The 24554-nt window shown below is 32.9% G+C and overlaps 1 protein-coding gene across 3 annotated transcripts in view; it reads right to left on the bottom strand.

Moving 5' to 3' along the window:
* Window positions 1-24554, bottom strand: part of ENTREP2 (endosomal transmembrane epsin interactor 2) — a 616510-nt gene that overhangs the window by 27730 nt on the left and 564226 nt on the right. For all 3 annotated transcript variants that reach the window (XM_007479489.3, XM_007479487.3, XM_007479488.3), the window contains exons 5-7: window positions 21428-21535; window positions 12496-12656; window positions 11749-11884 (exon numbers count right to left, since the gene is read on the bottom strand). In XM_007479489.3, the coding sequence (XP_007479551.1) occupies window positions 11749-11884; window positions 12496-12656; window positions 21428-21535 (405 nt within the window). The remainder of the gene's footprint in view (window positions 1-11748; window positions 11885-12495; window positions 12657-21427; window positions 21536-24554) is intronic.

Below are 24554 nucleotides of genomic sequence, written 5' to 3'. Positions count from 1 at the left end.
AAGTGTATAGGAACAAAATCTATTTTAAAGTAGACCCAAATGTATTGTTATTTTATATTCAGGTAACCTTCAGTAACAAAAAACCTATTTTTGAAATCCTAAGTGATTTTAAAATTGCTTAGGGAATTCAGCTATAAATAATGAGTTGCTGGGGGAAATTGGGAGAGGCGATCTGAGCCCAAATGTCGTAGTTAGATTTCAACTCAGGTAATTAGATTTCTGTCTATCTATATGTCCCTTGCTGCTTTAATCAAGTAGGTTATTTTTATTTCTACACTTTAACTTTAAACTAAGACTTTGAAACACTGTAAGCATAAAATGACTACAGTGTACTTTGTAAGAAGATGTGAAATACTATCTATAAGGTGGCTTTAAGAATTCTATAAAGTTACTATTTAACTAATTTAATTAGCAGTTATTAAATATCTGCTATATGGTATAGATACAAAGACAGACAAGAAAAAAAATTTCTATCCTCAATAACTTCATATTCTATTAGGAAGCGATTCTAGCTGGTTTATCTTTGGGGACAAATGAGTGACCACATTCAGCTCAAGAATCTCTTGAACTTCCTAATTTGCAAACATATCTCTAATTCTTTTCCTGGGCTCAGCCATCAGGAGAAATGACAATAACACTGGCTAACATTATATAGCATTTTAAGGTTTGTAAAGCACTTCACATAGATTATCTCACTTTAGCCCCAAGCTTAACACAGTACCTAGTACATAGAAGAGACTTAATAAATTCTGTTAAAACAAAGTAAAATAATGAGTAGAAAATAGTTATTCTAGAGAGCAATAATCAATCAAGCAAACTCTTACTCTAGTCAAGTCTAGACTTGTCAAATTGCCATAGTCTGTTATTATATTTTTTTGTTTGCTCTCTAATTCTCTTCTTGGGAATTGTGTGAATGTGATTTCATGCTGGAGTATGAAGTAAATAACAAATATTTGATGTCAATCTACAGCGGAGGGAATTTGGTAAATGCCAGTTAGTAATATTTTTGATATTTACTTATGAAGATTTGAATCTATATTCATAAACACCTAATGGTGAGAAATGACAAACAAGATGATCGCAAAAAAAAAACCCAAACCCTGACAAGACTTATATGAAGTGATGCAAAGTGAAGCAAATAGAACCAGAAGAACATTATACACAGTAGTAACAACAATAATGCATGATGATCAAATGTGAATAACTTAACTATTATCAATAAGGCAAGGATCCAGGACAACTATGAGGTAATCATGATGAAATATTATATTCACCTACATAGAAGGAACAGATGAAGTCTGAATACATATTGAAAATACCATTCTTCACTTTTTCCCCCATGAACTTTTCTCATGTAAGCAATAATAACCTTGTTCCACAACATGAAGAACATGAAAATATGTATTATATGGTGAAATATGTACCAACTATATAATATAACTTGCCTTCTTAGAGAGGGAGGATGGGAGGGAGAAAGAAAATATAGGTTGCAAAATGACAGAAAAGGAATATTAAAAATTATACTTACATGTAATCTGGATCAAATAAAAATAAAACCTAAAGGTACACAGATCTGTAAAGAATTGCTTCCTTGAATTAAAAGAAAAAAAATCACCACAAAAGACTCGGTCTTTTTCATGATGTTCTTCTCTTCCCTTCCCTACCACCCTATACATTCCCATCAACATTATGAGTTTTTGACAGCCACTTTCAAATCTACTGTCTGAAAAACTCAACTTTCTATTAATAAATGACTATAAATAAAGCAAAAGTACACAAATAAATACTAAATAAAGGTTGAGAGTAGATTATATGGACATCACTTAAAAATCAGGCATCACTTTGGCTCTTCTACAGCCACATATTGCTTAATTCAAGTTGGTTACAATAAATAAGTGGCAGATACTAGAAATGAGCATCAATCACATCTGTGCAAGCAGTAGCTGTCAAGGGCTTATTTTAAATCTGACCATCCACAAACTGAGTGACATTTCTACACTAAACTCATTAGGAAAAGAGCTTCTTATAGAATGTTAGAAGTGGAAGGGATAAAAAACAAACAAACATCCCTTTCTTTTTCAGTTGATAAAACTGAGTTTCAGAGAAGTCATGTGATCTGCCAAATATTATACATCTGGTTGGTGGCATAGATGGAATTAGGACCTGGCTCTCATGGTTTTTAGTTCAGTGTCCTTTCTATTGTGCCATAAAGGATTTTAGATTAAAGTACATACCTAATGAAAAAAAATGAAGAATAAATTTGTTCATCACAAAGTTAAATTGAAAAAAAAAATTAAAACCAAGCCTTATATACAGAACTACAGGCAGTAGGAAAGATAGTAGCATAAACATTCTAATGTAGATGTCACATAAATAACAAATATGGCATGCTCTTGTGCTATTAAATGGAAGGAATTTTATTCATAGATATGCTACTTTTGTCAGCCATAGCAATAATGACAAAATAAATTGCCATGTAAACTTGCTTTCTCCTACTCAAGGGATGATGGAAACTTGCTAATAAAACAACAAGAAACCATAGAAAGTATTCCATATTTCTAAGTTTATACAAAACTAGTGTTTGGGTCTGTGGAGAAAGTCTTTAGATTCTTGGCAACTTCAGGAAATTTGTACTAAAAATTAGCATGGTTCAACTTTAGACATTCTTAACAAGTACAAACTGGTAATTATTCCATTTTCCAACTCCAGTTGAAGATTAAATTCACTTAAAATAAATGTATAATTATAATTTAGTTGGAAAAAACATTAAATGGCTTTATTCCTGGAATTTAGATGAGTACCTGAAAATGGCCTCCACTGATGAGAACTTAATACATGTTTTGTGACAATGAGAAAACAACCTCCTGGTTGTTCCTGCATCTTTCAGGAGGATCTCTTTGTTTCAAGGTCTTGGATCATGGTCAAATCATGCTCAAGTCAACAACAATAAGATAGTATTGACCTCTGCTCTTCCTACCCAGTAACTCTTCTCTGTGCATAATGGTTGTAATGTAATATAAGCCATTTGTATTGACTCTATCTGCTGAAGAGTATTGGTTTTTAAAAAGGTGACTTGAAGAATACTGAAAACAAAAGCTGAACTCTACAAGTGCAATTTCTGCAGAAATAAAGAAGAAAAATTCAGGATGCTTTCATTATATTTACACACAAAATTAGCCTATAATTCCAGTGTAAATTATCAATGAGTTTGACACAGAAGAAAGTTATTGACTTGCTACTTAAGAATTCTATCTAAAACTACAGGAACATGTAGCATTGATATAGCAAAAGTGATTGTGAAAAGAATTGTATTTAAATGTATATGATTTGTAATAAATATAAATTATAAAATCAGTGATAGATGATATTATATAGCAAATGAAATATTATTAATTTAAATGAATATAATTAATTCTAAAATAACTAATTCTTAAAAGTAGGATTAAAAAAACAACTACTATTTTTTTATATTTTAAGACTAGCTAGAAGAAGCAGTCACTTTTTGCATCTCTCTCTAGCTTCTGTACAGCTTCTATTTCTCCCTTCTGTCAGTCTGTCTTCCTCTCTTTGTAAAAATGACTGCCGATATGTAATTTATGTGCAGTTTATACTAGCAAGTGGAATCAATTAACCTTCTGCTTGTCTAGGGGGAAAGGACTCTTGCTTTAAATGGGAACAAATCTTTAATGTTTAGTCAGGTCAGAACTCTTGATCTACCCCCTGGGGAAGAGTGCAGCTGGTGTGGACTTTTTTTCTTTTTGTAGAGGGTAATGGATTTCATTGACTTTCATACCCTCAGCAATGTCTATGGCATTGAAAAGTGGTCACTAAACCATTAGGACCAAAAGGCAAAAAGACCTAGCAAAGAGCACAGCCAAGTCATTGGGAAGCTCTCAGCAGGTTTGCATAATTTGTTCAAATGGTCTCTTTTCAAGGAAAGGGGAAAATAAACAGACTATAGAAAAGCAATGGCTATGCCATAATATTTGCACTTATAACTCCTTGAATTTAAAGTTTTTCAATGTTCAAAAGGATGCAAAACTCATAAAAGAAATGTTATTTCAACAAAGCCAAATTACAGAATTTCTAATCTTTTCATAGATGATTTCAAAAAGTGCTCAGAAAAAAGCAATATGCCCCTAGAGTACTCTATTCTTTAGAAAATTCAACTTATGCAGCTATAATAGGACAAAATATTGATGAACCAAATTCTCCCCAGTGCCCAAGTACTACTAAATGATACCTACGCTTCCCATAACATGTCCTCTCCATTGGGAATATGACTGAAAAGACAAAGATTTCATATTTTGTATTTATAATAACTTTCTTGGAGAAATCACAATTCTTTTTGAGCACCATAATGTTAATCCTTACTATCTCTGTGCAGCATGAATCTTATCATGATTTTAGCCAAATGAAACCCCCCAATTTTATATTTAAATAAAAATGTGAATTTTAAAATTGCTGAGGTAAACTAAATCATCTCTTAAATTAGGAGGAAAACCGTTTTCAGTCAAGTAAATCAAGTGGACACCACTATGTTACTATTGGTTGCTACTCTGGATTATGGGTCATCTCATTGTGGGAAATGGGTCATGATATAAAGACAATGACATCAGTAAGACAGAGACAATAATGCCATAAGAAAACCTCTAGTCATTTACCAGTTTTTCTAAAGATTTATTACCATCAACAGTTATTTCTCTTTCTTAAGAAGCTTGAGAAGGCATTTCCACTCATGTAACAACCTTCAGCTTCAGCAAGAGTTGGCTTTCCATTTATTTTTGTGAACCAATCAGGGAAGCATGATGTTGTTTAGGTCCCAGTCTGAATCGCACTACTATAGGAAAAGAGATTAGAGAAGCTATTTATTGCCAGAGGTAATGCATTTTAGGACTTTCTACAACTGCCTTATTTGAAGGTTGTGTAAGAAACTAGTGAATTAAGATTGTGGAAGTTCTCTGAAAAATATACTTCATTAACATGATGCACTTATACATATATATATATACATATATATATTACGTGCATAATATAAATACAAACACACACATACTAACCTATAAATACTGCTATTAGTATGGGGGTGGGAGGGGAGCTAGGTGGCATAGTGGATAGAGTATTGGGCTTGGAAAGAGGAAGGCTCATCCTCAAATCTCGCCCAAGACACTTATTACCTGTGTTACCCTGGCAAGTTAATTAACCCTGTTTACTGCAGTTTCTCATATGTAAAATGAATTGGAGAAAGAAAAAAACACTCCAGTATCTTTACCAAAAAAACCCCCAAACCCAAATGGGGTAATGAAGATTTGGACATGACTGAAAAATGACTGAACAACTAGTATGGGGTTCAAATACCATTTTTTAATGCTTTCTACTTGTACAATACATGAAAAATCACTTAAAGTTCCTGACTCTTAGTTTCCTTGTCTCTAAACTAAAAGAGGCTGTACTGGATGGTCACTTAAGCCCCTTCTCGTTCTGGATCTCTGATCTTATAATCCTATTATTAGAGTTTATCCAAAGATGCAAAATTGTCTCTTATAATGTTAAGTGGTGATTATGTAGCTAGACTATTAAATGGTTGGGGCAAGGATGAGAAATGAGTAGCAGGTGTGAGAATGACAGTATAAATCTTCAGACTCCTAGTAGGAGATTATAGCTAAGTCATGATGTTTTGTTCATAGAATGTAGCTTTCAAGCAAGGAGAGTACATGTACTTGCTGCAAGAGCTGTAACTATGGTTACTCTGTCCCCAAATGAGTAATACATAAATTTAGGATTTGGGGAGGGGGAGGAAGGGAAGAAATTGAAACCAAAATAAATTTTCATCAATACATTCCGGATCTGTGTTGTTGTTGATATGGGAACTTCCTAGTTCACCTGTCCATAACTTGGTAGGTACCTATAGGAGAGTTGCCTGATATTCAAAGAAGTAAAGGGACTTATCCATCCATCATCACATGGTTAGCAAGTGTCCAAGGTAGGAATTGATAGCCAGCTCTTGAATCTAGATCCAGCACTCTATATGTTGCACCATGTGGGCACAAGAAAGAACAGAATGAGTAACATTTCTCCTTTTGTGGCTAATCTCTTCAGTAATTTGTATAAGGCTTGTCAGAGAACTTGAAATGTTGCTAGAAGGAGAGGTCTTTTTTGGAAGATTATGAGGGAGAGGTCCCTAAGGTCTCAGGGAGAAGGTGGCTGCTTCTGAGTCTTAGTGAAAAGCTATGAATTGGTGTCTGAAGGCAAGTCAAGGGAGATAGGAAGGAGTGAAAAAAATCTTCCCTTATAATCCAATCTTTGGATTATGGGATTACAGGATATTACAAATAGGAACCAGTAGTTGAAATAATGCAAAAAAGAATTCATGGTGGTTAAAGATGTACTTCCTTTAGATATTTAATACTATTCAATAAATATTTATTATATCTTCTCTATTAGGCAATATGATAGTGTTGGGGATACAAAGATGGAAAATTGATATTGTCTCTGCCTTTCAAGACTATATAATTGGCCAAAAGAGATAAGATATGTTGATAGATAAATACAGTAAAAAGTAGAGTATGAGAAATGCAAAGGAGATATCAAGACAAAGTTCTCTGGCATGTGAAAACATTTTCATCTTGAGGAATTAAGGGAGGATTCAAGGAGGAGATGGTACTTGATCTGAACCTCAGGCAGAGATGTGAGTAGACTACCTCCAAGGAATAGGGGAATTAGTGATTATTTATTTTTAAAAGTGTCACAAAGATGATCAAGGAAGATTTTTAGTTGCTATCAAAGTAAGAAGATTTCTATCCAGTTTCCAGTAGCTTAAAGTAATATGCTAACTATTATTTGAGGATTATTAATTTTGGAATTCAGCTGAATGGCTTAAAAATATTTCTTATCACAAAAGTTCTGTGTTTGTTTTCTAGTGGGTGGGGGAGATGAGGGAAAAATAGAATGTTAATTTAAAACATTATAATTTAATTTTTAAATAGTTGCTTGCTGAATTGGAGAATAAAGACTCCTGTTTCATTGTCTACTATTGTTAATATAATGGTGATGCTTTCATTAAAGGAACTAACTATTGCTTGTTGACCAGAATACAATTTTAATGGCCTTGAGGTTCAGAACACATTAAAAGCTTCCTATACTGCTAATTCCATGGGACACAGGAGGTGTCCAATAACATTAAGACTTTTTGTTAGTGATTTTGTGAAGGCTTTTATGATGTATTAGATGTATTAAAATGATGTATTAAGGCTTCCAAAGTGATTCTAATCCAGATTGCAAGAAATTATTGTTACAGTGGTCTTGTGAGGGAACATCTTAACTCCTGAATAGTCCTCTTTGAAGTGTTGAGGTTGAACCAATAGGGTATCTCAACACATCTGAAATTATTTGGAGATTAAGGGGACAATAACTGAAGTGAAGAGAGGATTAGGGATTTTTTGTCAGTTTGTTATAGAGATCTAATGTGCATCTTAGTGATGGAGTGTTATATTCAGTGAGGATGCCATAGGGCAGTGATGACAAACCTATGGTACATGTGCTGGGTCATGCCAGAATGAGCTACTTCCTTCTTTTCCACCTGAGGCATCTGGCACCTGAGGACATTTCTCACATCACACATCTCTCTGCCCAGCAGCCCAATGGGAGTGCTTCCTTTCTCCCCTCTCTGGAGTAAGGGGGATGCTCACATGCAGCATGAGGGTTACAATTTGGGCACTCCGACTCTAACATGTTTGCCATCAGTGCTATAAGGTATAGTCAGGTAGTCCTAGACTTGTGGTAAAAGACTTTCCTGACTAGTTAGCTGAGGCAAGGCCTGAAAAATGGGAGGAAGGCTTTTATTACCTTTGATCAAAATAGGAACCAGGAGCTGAAACAATACAATAAAGAAGGGTGGTTAGGGAGTCCTCTAGGTCTTGAGAACTATATCCTTTAAGTTCCCTCAAGAAGAGGTGGGGATCTTTTGTATGGGGACACTACAGGTAAGTGTTCCACGTTTCTTAGTCATGAAAGTAGACCCCTTTTGGGTGGAGTTTCTTATTTTGGAACCACAAGAAAGTGAGTATCTAGAAGTCAATACAGTATAGTGGAAAGAGTTCTGAATTTGGAGAAAGAAAACTATGTCTGCATCCTGGCTTTGCCACTAAATATCTGTATGACTTTGGGTAAATTTCTCTGGACATTAGTTTCTCCATCAATAAAACGGAAAGGTTGGAATAGGAAACCATTACTGACCCTTTCCAACTCAAAAGCTATGGTCCTGGGCAATTAGTTAAATAGGATTTTGATGTGGATTTTGTGGTGTGATTTATCAGTAAGGAAGACTCCAAAGAACTGATTGCTTCTAGGTGGTATGATGAGGTATTTCTATTTATTTGGGTATAGTAAACCACAAGGTTTGTAGTGAGGGCTTATTCTAAGGGAAGAAAGCCTTCTTCCATTTGGTAAATATGTTATTGATGTTTGAAGGACATGAGGAATAAGCACATGGAGCAGCATGAACTCGGTTTTGGTCACACACAACCATATAGATGAGCAGAATCACTTGACATCAGGCCAGTGGGATTAAGTTATCATCCAGGTAGATCAGCCCTTGCATATTTATGACAGGTAATGACCACAGTAAGATCATTTCATGAAATACAATTCTTTACATTATTTGGAATTATTTTTTTCATATGTAACAATGATTCAAATTATTTGGCACATAAGGGAAAATTAAACAGATAACAGATATAGAAATAGCAAAGCACTTTGGTGTTCCTGGCACAGCTTTAAAACAAATGCAGAGAAATTTCCATAATTAATAGCTTAGAAACAAGATGATACAAACACTTCAATTCTTTTTACTTTATCAAAAACAATTTCTTTCATACAAATAGTTTTCTCTCTCTCTTTTTTTTGTTTCTTTTATGGGTAGGGAAATTAAAAGTAAAGAATGCCTAGTTATTTTTATTGTCCACACAGTGAGGCAAAAATAGAAGTAACTTATCTTTACCCATGTTTGTGTCTCCTGACAAGCACATTCAGAAGATTTCAAGCCTTGAGTAAAGAATGTCACAGTGTTAAATTGAAAAGGGATTTGGAAAAGATAGTGAAAATTAAGATGTGTGATTCATCTGCCTAACAGAAACTACCTTGAGAATGGCAGGACAAATCAAGTGATATGCTCTGTGTGTTTAAGAATAGAATTTGTTCTTTGGAACAACTAGTAAAAATGATGAAATACAATAATTGTAGAATAACATTTTAAAAACATAATGTAAAACTAATTCCATTAATTAAACAAGTATTCCAAATGCACGAATACTATTTTTTTATATTTTATATCATATCTTAATGCTGGGTTCAGTTTTCTTCTTTGAATTCAGAAATGTACAAATCTTATGTTTTGAACCTCTTTCCTCTAGGTATTGCATCAATAACCACCAATTCCAAGTGCCATTGACAAAGGTATTCTCCTTGCCAGTGAAACATCTACCATCTTTCTTTCCAGGGCATTATAATTTTAATCTTTCTGTGGTTTTCAGAAATTCTCAGATAACATATAATTATTCACTCTTCTTTCATCACACAGTAACTATATTTAGCTCAAACTACGTAGGTAAATAATTAAGCATCTACACAATCTGGTCCTAGACTTTCCAATCTCTTGTCCTTAATGCTTCCCTGCACAAATCCTATGATTGGATTGGTCTACCTACTCTCCTTCCAACATGCCCTGCACATCCTTGACTCTGCACTCTTATACTATTATTCCTGCTAAGAATATGCTTGCTATGATCCATAGTTATGCCTATAGTATAGGTACCTATTTGGGGGTTGTGTAATTTAGAATACACATAGGAATTGGGGAGGTCATAAAATCCTAATTCTAACCCTTATTTCTCTAGTGGGCTATGAAGAATGGGGTGGGGAAAGAGGAAGGAGGAATGTGAGAAGGAAGCTGAAAGTCCTAATCAAAGTAGGGCCACACTGGGAAGCTCCTGAAGCATTTAGAGAAATAAGGCTAGGTTTTATCTTTTTATTAACTTTAAATGGTCTTATGTTGAACTCTCCTAGAAAGAGTTGGTTCACTTTTTATGAAGTTACACCATTACTTTACGCCAATACTTTAGCAACTCCCTAGGCATTTGAACATTTTGCTATTAGAAATATCAAACTTAAATGTCCTTTTTTTAAACAAGAGAAAAGGATGAGAAGTAACCCCATGAAAATGAGAAAGAATTCAAGACAAAAGAGATTATGACATCTTTTGCCCAGTAAAATCTTCCAAATCTATTTACTGTTCATAAATAAATACATATGAATAGAAGAAATCAATACCTACACCATACCAGTCTCATCAAATTTTTGAAACCATAAACTGAACACTAACAAACATGGAAAGTCTCCTAACAAAAATTGTATTCATGAAACACAGGGCTCATCAACCTATGGAAACTATAGAAAAAAATTCATACTTCCTTACCAAAAAGGAGGAAGAAGACTGACAAACATTCTTAAAGTATATAATAAAAACGTGTAAGAGCTACCGAAATACTTCTGGGACAAGCACATATCACTCCACCAAGCAATAGTCAATACTGATAATAGATACATATCCCAGAATGTATCAGTGTAATTAGGAAATGTCTCAAATCCGAGAAGGAAATCAAAAGGCCCTCCATGGGCAATATTCACAGAAACTCACCCAACAATAAATAAAACAGACAAATCAAATGATTGTGAATTTTTTGTGGAAACAGAGAAGCTCATGATACTAATCCAGGACCAGGCCATTGCCACCAGCAATTGGAGAAAGGGTATCCTTAAAGAACAGGCTTAGTATGCAATACACAGTATATAAGAAAATGGCAGAAATTTTGCAACATGACACCATAGTATGCAAAATATTAAAAGTAACTGAATATCTAATAAGATGAGCTAGTGACTAGAATTACACACCGGAAACTACTAAAATTCATAGACTAATGGAAGAAGAATTCTCATATTACAAAATATTTGAGACAACTCAAGTAATAAATTGTATTGGAACCAGATGATTATCATAGAATGAACTGTTATCCAAAATCACCCAGATATAACAGTGGCCCATAAAAAACATTAAAACAAATTAAAAAAAATAGACTCCATTTTGCCAAATACGCATGATTCCCAAGCTTCATAGTACAAAAATGATTTTTCACAATATAGAGATATGGCAGAGTAGATTATACATGTGAGAATAGGAATATGTAGAAATTATAAATCTCATCTGCTAATGGAGCTGCATACAAAATGCTTTCTGTGAACCTACAGGGAATTAATACATTATGTTAATACTTATATTTAACTCTAAAAAGTGGTTCTTTTAATCTATCTCTGAAATATTTCATACAAGACTGAATATAAAAGAATAATAGCAAGATAGCAATTTGTTCCATTTCTGTTTCTACCTAAAACCCATTGGCAGAATGAGATGATAATAATAAATGACATTAAAATACCATGAGTGTTTATAACATGCCTATAAAATTATTTCATTTGGTCCTCAAAAGAACTCTGTGACAAGTCCTAGAGATTTTATTATTCCCATGTCTTATTTGAGGAAAATGAGGGCAAGAGAAACTGAGTTCTGAGTGTCTTGTGACTTAGCCATGTTTAGAGAGTGGGTCAGAAGTGAGACTAGGGGCCCATTCTCTCCTGATTATAAGGTCAGTTCTATTCTGGCTATGCCAACTGCCTATCTTTGAAAATGTTTCTTACCTGGCTTGCAGGTGTCTGTCCAATCACTGCTTCATATGGAGGAGGGAGTTCTGTGGGATAAAGCATCCCAGGACTGTTAATGGCAACTTCATACAAAGTACTGAATGGAGAATGAGGAAATTCTAAGTGAAGTCCTCTGAAAAGAGAGGAAGAACATTTTATTAGAATCCTTAAGGTTAGTGAGAAAACTAATTAAGTTTCTCTATATAGCAAAGCAAACAGAATGTGTAATAATCTTGAGAAAAGTTTTCTTCACTATATGCTTATCATGTATATGAAATGAAAGCCCAATTCATTAGAATTTTGGTTTAATTTTTTTTCTGGGAGAACCCATCAACATTTAAGCAACTTCACAACACTGCCTATTAAATTAAGGTAATTATACAGCTGATTAAATTTTTAATTCAACTTCTCTGTGTTATATTAATGATTGTAATTTAATAGAAGCTTAAGTTTTATGTTCAATTATGACATAAAAGGGTTGCTTCTGTCTTGCCAGAATTCTTTTTTTATTGCATTGCAACAATACTAATAATGAGTGTTCTAAATCTAAACTGTCACTTCTTTCCCAACTGATTCTCTTGTTTCTTATCAAACTTTTCTTTTTACCTTTGTTATTCTCTAGTCAGCTTGTTCACTGAAAGTGAGAGCAGTTTCAGCTTCTCATAACAAACCTAGCCCAACTATTGCTTCCTGATCTATGTAACAACGGCATGTAATCCCAGACATATAAAAGAAAAGACGAACCTTTGAGCTTCTATCATGGGTGTACAGGTGTACTCTGGTGGGTAATAGGGTGGGGGAGGTATTGGAGGTATGAACTCATCAAAATCCAAGGTCTGGTGGAGAATGGTTCCATGGGGAGTCATACAGTCTGGATTTGTGGAATGTGATCTCTGTGGAAGAAACTGAAAAATAAAGTTGAATCAGATTTATTTGTGCAGAGCCACTAGGATATCTTGCTGTGTGTGTCTAACTTAATTATATATGAGCTTTAATTATAAATTTAAAGCATCTGTAATTTAAGCTGTCAAGCAAGGAATGTTAAACACATACTTAAGAAAGAAAAGTTTTCCTTGAGTAATGTTTCACCCGAGACATACTATTATAACTGGTTTTTCAAATACTGATATACAGAATTTTAGAGCTATTGTTGTTTAAGCAAAATAGGAGTGTAGAACTCTTTACAGCTCTTCTCATTACCAAACCCTGATGGACAATGTTTGTTTGATAAATTCCCTGGTTCCAAAACACTGCAGATTTGAAGGGGAAAGGAACAGTTTTTATTGCTTTCTTTATATATTATATTGTAGGTGATCTTAAAAACTGAGGTTATCTAACTTGTTTAATAAAAGGGTAAATAATTCCATTGTATTTCTTCTTTGAGTAGATATGCCTCCTTTCTTTCTAGTGAAATCTAATTTAATCTAATTAATCTAATCTAATGCAAGGAGCTACTTCTTCTATATATGAAGTAGCTTCATCTGACAAGTCAAAATGATATGTTTTATGTATTAATTTCCTCAATTATTCATTTGACAAACATTTATTGAGTTGAGCAATGTATTGTGCTGAGGGATATACAAAGTTAAACAAAATACTATCTCTGGCTGCAATGAATTCATTATCTAGTAGGGAATAATAGTTTATATTTATATGGCATTTTGCACATTATGGTTTTTTTAATGGGTATATTTTGTTATTATAATCACTTCCCAATCATGCAAATATCTCTACAAAGTTGTTGTTCAGTCGTTTTCATTTGCATCCAACTTTTTTTTAACCCATTTGGGATTTTTTTCGGCAAATATACTGGAGTCGTTTATCATTTTCTTCTCCAATTTTAAGGATGAGGAAACTGAAGCCAACAAGGTGACTTCCTCAGGGTCACAGGTAAGTATCTGAGGCCAGTTTTGAACTCTGAAAGATAAGTTTTCCAATCTCTAAGTCTAGGATTCTATTCACTGTCCCACCTACCTGACCTATAAAATATATTATATGAAAATTGGTGATTTTTTTTTACAGAAAGAAGAGGCATATCTTTTAACTTTGGCAGTACAGTACTAACACTGACTTTTGGATTAAATGAGTTTTGTCACCTTTCAGTGCTACCTTTATTTAAATTGTAATCATTGTATATTTTGGGTTTTGGATCAGCTTTCTTTATATCACTTCATATAAGTCCTTCCATATTTCTCTGAATTCTTCATATTCATGTTTCCTTCAGGCGCAGGCAGTAATATTCTATTTTGTTGATAGGCCACAATTTTCAGCCATTCTTCCAATCAGTGGCCACATATATTGTTTCTCACATTTTGTTATCACAATTAATAATGCTTTTATTGACATTCTAGTACATATGAGTCTTTGCTTATTGTCAATTTCCTTAGTCTATCAACATAGTAGCAGAATCTTATGAGTCCATTAGAATAATTTATTTTTCAGTGATACTTGACACATTTAGATGTATAAAATTTTGTTCATATTTCCTTTATTTATTGCTATTTTATTTCATTATGATCTGTAAGACTATATTAAATACTTATATTTTTCTGCATTTATTTATTTGATTGTTATGTCCTAGTCTAGCACATGGTCAATTTTTGGAAAGGATATTATATTATGCTGAAAAGTAAGTATGCTTCTTAATGTTTCTATTTAATAATTTCCATAGATCTAGAAAATCTGGTCCTCCTCCTAATATTCCACTTGGATTGATAATTTCCTTTTTATTTGCCTTTCTGTTAAACTGAGAAAGTTCTAAGAGAGGAATATAAAATTTATAATTCTTTTTACTATAAAAGTAATTTTGTCTTTAAATGAGCTATTCCTTTAAGTAATGCTTTAGAATGGATATATATATGTATATATGTATGTATTTATATGCACATATAAGGAAAACATATTATATTTTCATTGATACCTCAAAGCATAATATGTTTCTCTTGGTTGTTTCTCAAAACTATTTTTACAAGTTAGAAATATGAAATTGTGCCTGAGATTCCTCTAGATTTATCTGAAGCATCACAAATCTTAATATAGCCTTCTACTTTAACAGTGTGTGTCTTAATATTTTAATAGAGAGGGAACATGCTGTAGTGGGAAAAATATCCAATTTTAAGTCCTGAATTTGGCATTATCAGACTTGAACTTGAATCTTGGCTTTGTCACTTAGTGCCTGTTTCTTAGGCAGTTTCCTAATCTATAAAATGAGATTTGACTAGAAGACTTACAAAGATCCCTCCCAGATTTGGATCTATGATTGTATTAATGCATTCATTTTTTTCCAGCAAATTTCTGAATTATCTTTTCTAATATATAGTGCTACTTTCTTCCACTTAATGGGAACATTTAGCTTATTCACATTCAAGGTTATAAATGATATGTTCATATTCATACCTCCAAATTCTATTACATTTATCTTTTGCTTTAAAATCAGCATCAGAGCCTTGTGATTTGTTTTCCCTTTACAAATATAATTCTAATATATTGTACCAGACCCTCTCCTCCAATGCCCAGTCCAAGCTCTTATTCTTTGATTGGATCTTCCTGCCTCAAATCACTGTCCACTTTAACCCATTCTCTAACCAGTATTTCCCCCCTTTTCACCCACAGAATATGTTATGTTCCCTTGAAATTAGAATCACTTTGAGACATATGGGGAGTGCTCATATTACTGGGTCAAAGTATCTACAGTTTAATGATTATTAAAATCTATTTCATAATTTCTGTATTTTTTACTTTCTTTTTATTTTAAAGTTAAATTACCAATAAACTAACATACAAAAAGAACAAAGTCATATTGGTATAAGAAATATAACTTCTGTTTGTATGATATTTTTAAAGAAATATGTGTGTATGTGTATATAACTTAAAGGGGGTAATAACAAGATCAATCTATTTGTCTTCATTTTTTCCTTATGTGACCTTTGGAGGTATGAACTTTTTCTAGTAAGTGACTTGTGAATTCTTTTACTTAGTGTTAAGAAGGGGTACTTTAAGTTCTTGAGTGATTAACTAAAAATAGACAAAGGGAATAAAGAATTCCCTTTCACAAGGTATATATAGCTGGCTTATGTTATGTAATATTTAGATACCATGAAGATAGGAGAGAGCACTAAAAAATTGAGCAACTAATTCAGAATTAAAAAAAAATTCCATCATAGTCTAACATTGGCTAACATTTCCCTAAGAAAAAAATTAACAGAGCTACATGTGAAATTTCATACTTCAAGGAGACAAGGTTAGAGAGCAGTTTCTTTGGAAAAGATTTGGGGGTTTTGGTATATTATACCCTGAATATGTTAACCTTGGGATATGGCAATCTATATGACTTTCAATTTTTAAAAATGCACTAATTAAGGGCCCATTATTTGTCAGACACTGTGTGAGGATCTGGGAATACAAGGTCAAAAGAGAAATGACTGAAGCCCTTAAGGAATTTACATTTTAACAGTAAAACACAGTGTGTGCATATATGAGAAACACATATAAGGGTGGGGTTCTACCCAATGCTAGTCAATTAGCAATAATGATGAAGTTTTAAATGTGTAAAAATGATCCTTCATGCTGTTATTTTTTGTGATATGTGCATTTCTTTTGAATTGCCCAAGAAAGAGCAATGTATTTGGCTGAGACAGTTATCTCATTGGATTTTTGCATGAGACCACTGATAATTCAGAAAAGCAGGGGGCTAGTCTAGTAGTGAAAGTTCCAGGTTCAGACCCATGAAAGGTGATTACTTTGAAGAATAGCAGAGAGTTCCATTCATCCATTCATTGTTCCCCCTCCAAAGTGAATATGTTATCTGATAGAATGAACAATTCTTTAGAGGAAATGCTGAAGACAAACACTGACAGAATATAGAGAGACACCCACAGGAGGAAGCTGATTCAGGGAGTGTGATTTGCTGCACCATAAAAGAATACTAGATATGTACTAGGGATATGTACTAGTAATCAGGAACTGTAAGATTATCTTTTGCCACACATGTTCTCTGCATGGATACCTCATTTCCATCATGTTTTAAGTTCAAGACACTCTCTTCCACTGGACTCTCTATATTTGTGAGGAGTGTATCCCAGTCCTTAGAGGGATGTTTTGTACCAATTATTCTTACAGTACTACTTTTATTAAAGACTTTTTTCCCCTAAGAGATAACTGAGGAATTTGAATATAAGTCTGTGACTCCAAAGTTTGTGCTATTCCTAGTGTACCAAATATCTCAGCATATTTTTGTTATTGCTGATTTGTTTCAGTCTTGTTCAACCTGTTGTGTTCTCATTCTGAGGTTTTCTTGGCACAGATACAGGAGTAGTTTGCCATTTCCTTTTCCAGTACATTTTTTATACCATGGAATAACTTCAGCAAGACTGTGCAATAGTATGTAAATGTCTAAATGATGGAAAATAAGTATTTAAGGTCATACAAGCAATGGGTTGAATGAAAACACAAAAAGAGAACATATACATGAAATGGGAAACAAAGGATACCTCTGATCTGCCTGTGATGGACAAAAATATTCCTTTAGAAGGTTTTGGGTTTTTTGTGCTCTGGGGAGATGAATAATTCCCAGGCAGACATGGTACACAGACACCATATACATATATACATACATAGATATATGTGTATATATATGTATATATATATATATAAAGAGAGATTGATTGATTGATAAGGGGTAGGGTTAGGTTAGCAGATAGTGAGAGTTATTAAAAAAAAACCTTATGAAATATTTTAAAATCACATAAGGAAAAATGGAGACAAGTGGATTGATCTTGTTATTACCCCACTAAATTACATAAATATACACAGTGTTTCTTTAAAAATATCATAGAAACAGAAGTTATATTTCTTATTCCAATATAACTGTTCCTTTTTTGTATGTTAAAGTTGTTGGTAATTACAGTTTAAAATGAAAAGAAAGTGAAAATAGAGAAATTATGAAATAGATTTTAATAACCACTAAACTGTAGATATTGACCTAGTAATATGAGCTCTAAGCATATGTCTCAAGGTGATTCTAATTTCAATGGAACATAACATACTCTGTGGGTGAAAAGGGGGTAAAATACTCACTGCTAGCCACTTTTATTCAGAGGCTATGCACCAAGAAAGGTTTATCTAGGAGTTTTTTTATTATGTCAGACACTGAAAAGCTAGGTTCAATATGGTCTCTATGCATTTTCAAAGAGCTGCCACACACAACATCTCATAAATCCTAAGAGTATTGAAGGGAAAGTATTAATCTTCCCATTTACAGATGCTGAAATTGACACACAGACAGGGGAAGTAAATTACACAATATGTCAGCAAGCTATCTGGACACAAACAAAATGGGAAAATAGTATTGGGTTAATGGAGGGAAATGGGAAGAGGAGATGTGGAGAATGTAGGAAATAAATACCAAATAAGTTTAAGAAGTTCTTAGTTTCCCTGGAATGCAAGTCATAATATACAAACTACTTAGCAGCAAGGCAGTCAAGGTTTCCAAAGAGTAATAAATAATGTATATCTTATTACATAAAAGTAACAAATGTGAACTGATATTATTTTGGATTATGTTAGTTATAAAGAAGTACAAATTATTCCATACTTAAAAGAAGTATCAATTTACATGTAACTTAAGTACATAGAAAGCACTAAATTCATGCTAAAATGTATTACCCTTTTACCCAATATTTTTGTTCTTAATACCTTTAAGCTATCATACAACACACAATGTTGGCATTTACAGCTTCTGTAATGTTATATTTGCTTACGAAAGCACCTTACAATTTATTGCTTCACATTGAAATCTGATGTGGTAAGTACAACCCACACAGTACTTAACCTTTCTTTCATAATACATGCCAAAGAAAATAACCAGTATAAAGCCTCAGTGACTAGGGTCAAAAGTTCATTGCCACTGCATAAATGTTTAATTAGATACCTTTCTGAAAACTGTAACCCCCTTAAAAGGTTAGTAACTGCTGGTGACAATCCTGGTGGATTTATACTGGCTGAAAGTGTTTGAGCAGAGTGTACAATTAGAACAGAATTCTTTTAATCCTAGTAATGATGCACTAAGATTGTTCTGGCTTCCAAGCTTGCGTAAATGACATATTATGACTGAGTAAATGGGGGTGGGGTGGGGGGGGAGAAAGTAACACTTCTCTGCTAATGTAATGTAATGTAAATAAAAAGTAATTTTTTTAGGTGGGGGTTGGTGGTGATTTTTAAATTCTGACTATGGATTTTGCTTTAATTTTTCCCTTAATAAAGGAATATATTTGTTCATATATACATACATATATGCATGTAATATCTAGAATTTGAAGATAAAATATTGATTTATTTTGAGTTAAAATAATTAACAGCCTTTTATATTGAGATATGACTTCAACTGCTTGAATTCCTGACTTCCTTTAGGAGTAGCTCTTTTCTAAGATAGCCCTGATTACTTGGGGTTTATAACTGGGAAATATAGACAAATCAACTAACTGGATTAAAGCATGCAAACTAAATAATACTAAAGCAAATGAATATTGGTTAACAGAGTTTGCAGCCAATAGATAAAATTCATTATTGTCAAAAAAAGTATTTGGACTTTTTTTATAGAAGAAAATTCTATAACCCAAAGAGAGAGCTTTATTAGGGTTCTAGTCTGTCAGTGAAGTTCTAGCTGTATGCTTATTTGAAGTACTTCCCCTTTTATGTTATTTTGGTTGCTGCATGAAGCAAAAAAATGTTTGTGAAACACTGATAAAAACAAGTGGAGGAGAAATATTCTATCAGACAAAAATGCTTAAGAAGAGATATAGGAAAAAAAAAAGAAGAGATATAGAATGTTCTGAAAGGACTAAGGAGAAAGCAGTTCTTCTCAGAGAAAAAGACCCCTAATGAATATGGCAATGTCTACAAGGCATTTTTGTCTACTGGTTTATTTACATACAACTGCTTCAGCATTTTGAAGGATATTGCATTTTAGTGGACAGAGGGAAAACATATATTTTCTGTTTGTGTCATATCTGATAGAACTGTAGATTTTGGTTTTCTCAAGTGAATTTAGAGATATAGGTCACTGACTGAGTAGGGGGCTCTGATATCAGGTATTAAAAGCCAGATATGCCCAAAGGAAGATAAAGGATGAAAAGCTACAGATCAAAAGAATAAGAATAGAAAAAATACTTCATCTGTGTAAAATAGTGGAGAATCAGAAGAAGAGCTGCTTCTGACTGAGTAAACTGAAAGAAGTGAGAAGCCAAGGCAGACTGAAGCTATTGTCTCCATTGGAGCAGGGTTCTATAGCATCTGGCAATTGCTTGAGAAAGGGACAACTTTTCTGAAGATTTAGCTGGGTTGGTCAGTATTGCCATCTAACAACCTGTGCACCTTGAGAGAGGGAAAATCTCTTAGGAATGCCTGTGTTCTCTTTACTGCTCTCTACACTGTCAGAGAGCAGAAAGCTAAAGGAAAATGCAAGCTTCATGACTATTTTGCTGTGAGCTATGTTAATATCATATAGCTTTTTGAAAAGTGCTTAACACTTTCTCAGTACCCTGACAAGGGAGGCTATAAGGTAAAAGAGCTTGACAATGTTTCAGAGGCCAGAAGTAGCAGAGAAGCAGTTTTGAAAAGCAGGTGGCAAATGGTACAGTCTGTTAAATAAAGGAACTAGGGGCATCAAAGTCTGTAGACTGTTGAATCATGAGTTGTCCCATGCTCAAGGGTTTTTCTTCTCCTGTGCTTTTCTGTTATTTTTTATATGTGCCAACTTCTTCTCTATGATAGTGTGGTTCATGGGTTGTAGAAAATAATAGTAGTTTAGAAATAGACTGTGATGTTTTTATTATTCCTGTTTTTGCCCTGAATTGAATAAATATAAGATTATAATTTTGTTTTTTATGCCTTCTTGTTTAATAAATGTTTCATGAATAAGAGTTAATGATGCCATTGTGACTTATTTTGCATTAAAAGAAACATACCATTAGAATTTTAGTAGCTATGGTAATGAGTTGTAGGAATGTATAGCTCTACTCCCCACTCCCCAACATGGTTACCTCAATGAACCTGAGAGCTGGAAAGTAGTAATTTGGTCTAGATCATGGCTATTCTCCCTCTGGGAACCACTCCTCTGTCCCTAGACCTGCTGGTACAAGGGATGGTAGGGGTAAGTCAACTCTCCCAGAGAGAAAAAAGGGGACTGTGGATGTCCCACAAGGTACCATACCCTGACTGCTTTAGCAACAGAACCATTGAAAAATTGGTTAATAATGATTTATGGTCAATTTGATATGGCAGCATGATTGAAATAAATAATACTTTTAAGTTGTTTGTAATTCGATGGAATTCCAGTGATCCACAAAATAAATGAGATGAAAAATTCCCATTAATTATCATCTGGCAAGCAAATATAATTACATATTTACATATCACTACAATACCTAGCAATTCTCAATATTCAAAGTATTGCACAATTATTATTACAAGACTATAGAAATTCCTGGCACCCACATACTGTCCTTTCTCATTTTGTTGGAAGATAGAAATTCTCACCTCTTGATTAACTTTAAACTTGAAAACAGAGGGAGAAAATTATATTATTACTTTTAATACTTTCTCTGAAGAAAATAAAGGTACACAAATTTCTCAAAATTTCACTTGGTTATATGTATATATGTCAGTAAAATGTACTCACCATTTGTAACACATCAGAGGAAACCATCTGCATACAGCACATAGCTGTAGCCAGAGCACAAACAATAGTAGAAATGACATTGAGAGCACATACACTAAATAACAGGTCCTGTGAAAAAAGATACACAATAGAATGTCAGTTCTTATCTTAATAATACAGATGACAGAATCCCAAATATTTCTGAAAGCTTTGACAATGATAATTGACTACATTTATCAATTTTATATAGCTTTAATTGTTGAAATACAATTTATTCTTCTGAGAAAGATCTACTCACAAATATATCCATGACAGATATTAATTCATGATCCCTCCCCCCCAAAATCCCAACATCTCTAGACTCAGAATGCTGGCAGTTACTTCAATTTCTTTTCATTTATTTGTAATCATTATGTAGAGTTTTGCTTTGGAAGAAAAATAAGGATACAATTAAAGAGTTTCCAGAAAGAGCATAATCTGAAAGATAAGCAAAATGACGAATCTTATCATCTATGACAAGGAAATAAACCAAATAACAAGAGGGCAAATATTTCTTCTTCATTATATTAGCCAAAAGGAGGTTAAGCCCTATAATAGAAAAAAGGCATAGGTATTGGAATTTCTGATTGCAAATTCAGGTTGGTGGAAATAGTGAGGTCTCTGAACCAGGCGTTTTATCCCTTTAAATATTTCTAATAATTTCCTATTTGTCTTAAAATATCTGTCTGTGGAAATCCCCTGTTACCAACTAAGCATGCTTCCCATTATATGAAAGAAAAGTGTTTAAAAATATACATATACCTCTATTTTTATAATTAACAGATTTATTTTCTCTTCCCCCTAACCCCATACCACTGGGAAAAAAAAAACCCAAATGTAACAAATACACATTCAAATAAAACAAATTTCCTCAGTTGCTGTATGCAAAAAAAGTGTCACATTCTGCATTCTATCATTTCTAGCACTTCTCTGTAATAGCATGTATCAGCATCAGTCCTCTGGAATCATGAATTGTAATTGTATTGATCATATTCCTTATAACTTTCAAAGTTAATTTTATTGGTATTATTATTATGAAATAAATTCATTCTTCATAAGTTTATAAAGTCCTCAAAATAGTTCATTTTTATAATATTGATGTTATAATATAAGTTACTCTGATTTTGCTTACTTTAATTCAAGTCTATCAAAGTCTTTTCAATATCATCTATTTCTTCATTTTTATAGCACAACAGTAGTCCATAATATTCATATATGATAACTTTTTAGCTACTTTTCAATTGATGAACATTCCCTTAGTTTCCTTTTATTTTTCACCTCAAAAATAGCTGCTATAAATATTTCTGTACTTAATGACCTTTTTGTCTTTCTATGGTGTTTAGGCTTAGCAGTGATATAACTGGGAAAGAGGACACATATTGATTAGCAACTTTTTATGTATAATTCCAAATTGTTTTACAGAATGGCTGTGCCTATTCGTAGGTTCATCAAGAGTGCATCAATATGCCTATTTTATCACAGCCTCTCCAATATTGATGATTTTTATTTTGTCATTTTCCCACATTTGTCATTTTCCCACTCTTATGGATAGAAGGTGGAATATCAAAATTGCTTTAATTGTATCTCTTTAATTAGTAGTAATTTATATCACTTTTCCATATGGTTATAAAGAGCCAAGGTTTTTTCCCCCTTCAGAACTGCATTCATAATTTCAGATCATTTATCAATTGGGGAATTGCTTTTTTCTTATAAGTTTGAATCAGTTGCTTAAATATTTTGAAAATGAGACCTTTATCAAAAAATGTGGCAAATATTTGTCACAGTTGCTTTCATCTAAAACTTAACTTTTTTATATTGGTCTGTGCAAAAGTATCAATTATATTTAATTGAAATTATCCATTTTGCCTTCTTTAACTTTTCTTCTGTCCATTGATTTGATAATTACCTTTTCCCCTCATTTCCTTCATTTGTTTATTATGTAATCTTTTAAATCTAGGTCAATATCCATTTGGAGCTTATCTTACTATAAGTTGTGAGGTTGTAATCTAAATCTAATATATTCTATACAGTCAAATGATTTTTACAGCATTTTTGTCAAATAGTAAGTCCTCATACTAGTAGCTGACATTATTGTTATTAAATATCAGGACATTATATACATGTCCTTTTGCACATTGTGCTTCTAATTGGTTCCAGTGATCATTCTCCCTATTTTTAAACCAATAACAAATTACTTTATTTTGTGTTTAATTTATATCTTGCACATTTTCTTCAAATATTGTTTCAATAAATTTTTAGTGGACTCATTAGGATTCTTTGAGTGATTTTTTCCTATGGATATTTCCACAACTTTTTTTTAGCCTTATTTCTATAGTCATTCTAGTGCTAGATTAAACAGAATTGTTGACAATGTATATTTTTATTTAACCTGAATTTACTTGAAAGGATTTTAGTTTATCTCCATTGCTAATAATGGTAACTTTAGATTTTAGGTATATGTTATTCATCATTTTTAGGAAGGTCCACTTTTTTCTATGTTTTCTAATTTTTTAAAAAGAGAAATTGGTATTGTATTTGTTGAAAGCTTTTTCAATATTTTCTGATGTAATTATATGATTTTTGTTTAATCTGATATTAAGTGGTTAATGACGTTCATAGCTAACCAATCCTATATTCTTGGTATAAAATGTTGTTTCTTCATCTCTTTTAATTAAATCTGCTTTGGCTGTTCTCTTGTCTGAAATCATAATTGCCACTCTTGGTTTTTTTTCATGTGTGTGGTCAGCTGAAACAAAATGGATTTTGCTCCAACTCCTTTTTTGCTCCAACACATACATATGTGGGAGTTTTTAATGCTTAACGAGTATTTCTAATAAATAACATAGTTAGATTTTGTTTTCTAATCCATTCTACTAAGATTTTCCATTTATTGATATATTTTGTTTTTTAATTACTTAAATTTCCCCTGAATCTCTTTTCCTTTTCCCTTCCAGGGAGTTATTACTTCAGAATACATGAACAAAACCTATATGTACTTGCAGTCTCAGGGAGAGGGAAGAAGAGAGAGAACAGATTGAAAAGTGTCAAAAAACAATCATTGAAAATTGAATTAACGTGTAAAAAATTAAAAGAGGAAAATTAATAGCAA

The sequence above is a fragment of the Monodelphis domestica genome, chromosome 1, assembly GCF_027887165.1.
Source record: "Monodelphis domestica isolate mMonDom1 chromosome 1, mMonDom1.pri, whole genome shotgun sequence".
In the NCBI taxonomy this organism is placed as follows: domain Eukaryota; kingdom Metazoa; phylum Chordata; class Mammalia; order Didelphimorphia; family Didelphidae; genus Monodelphis; species Monodelphis domestica.
Note: the sequence above shows the minus strand (reverse complement) of the source record. Positions and strands in the feature narration are given on the sequence as shown.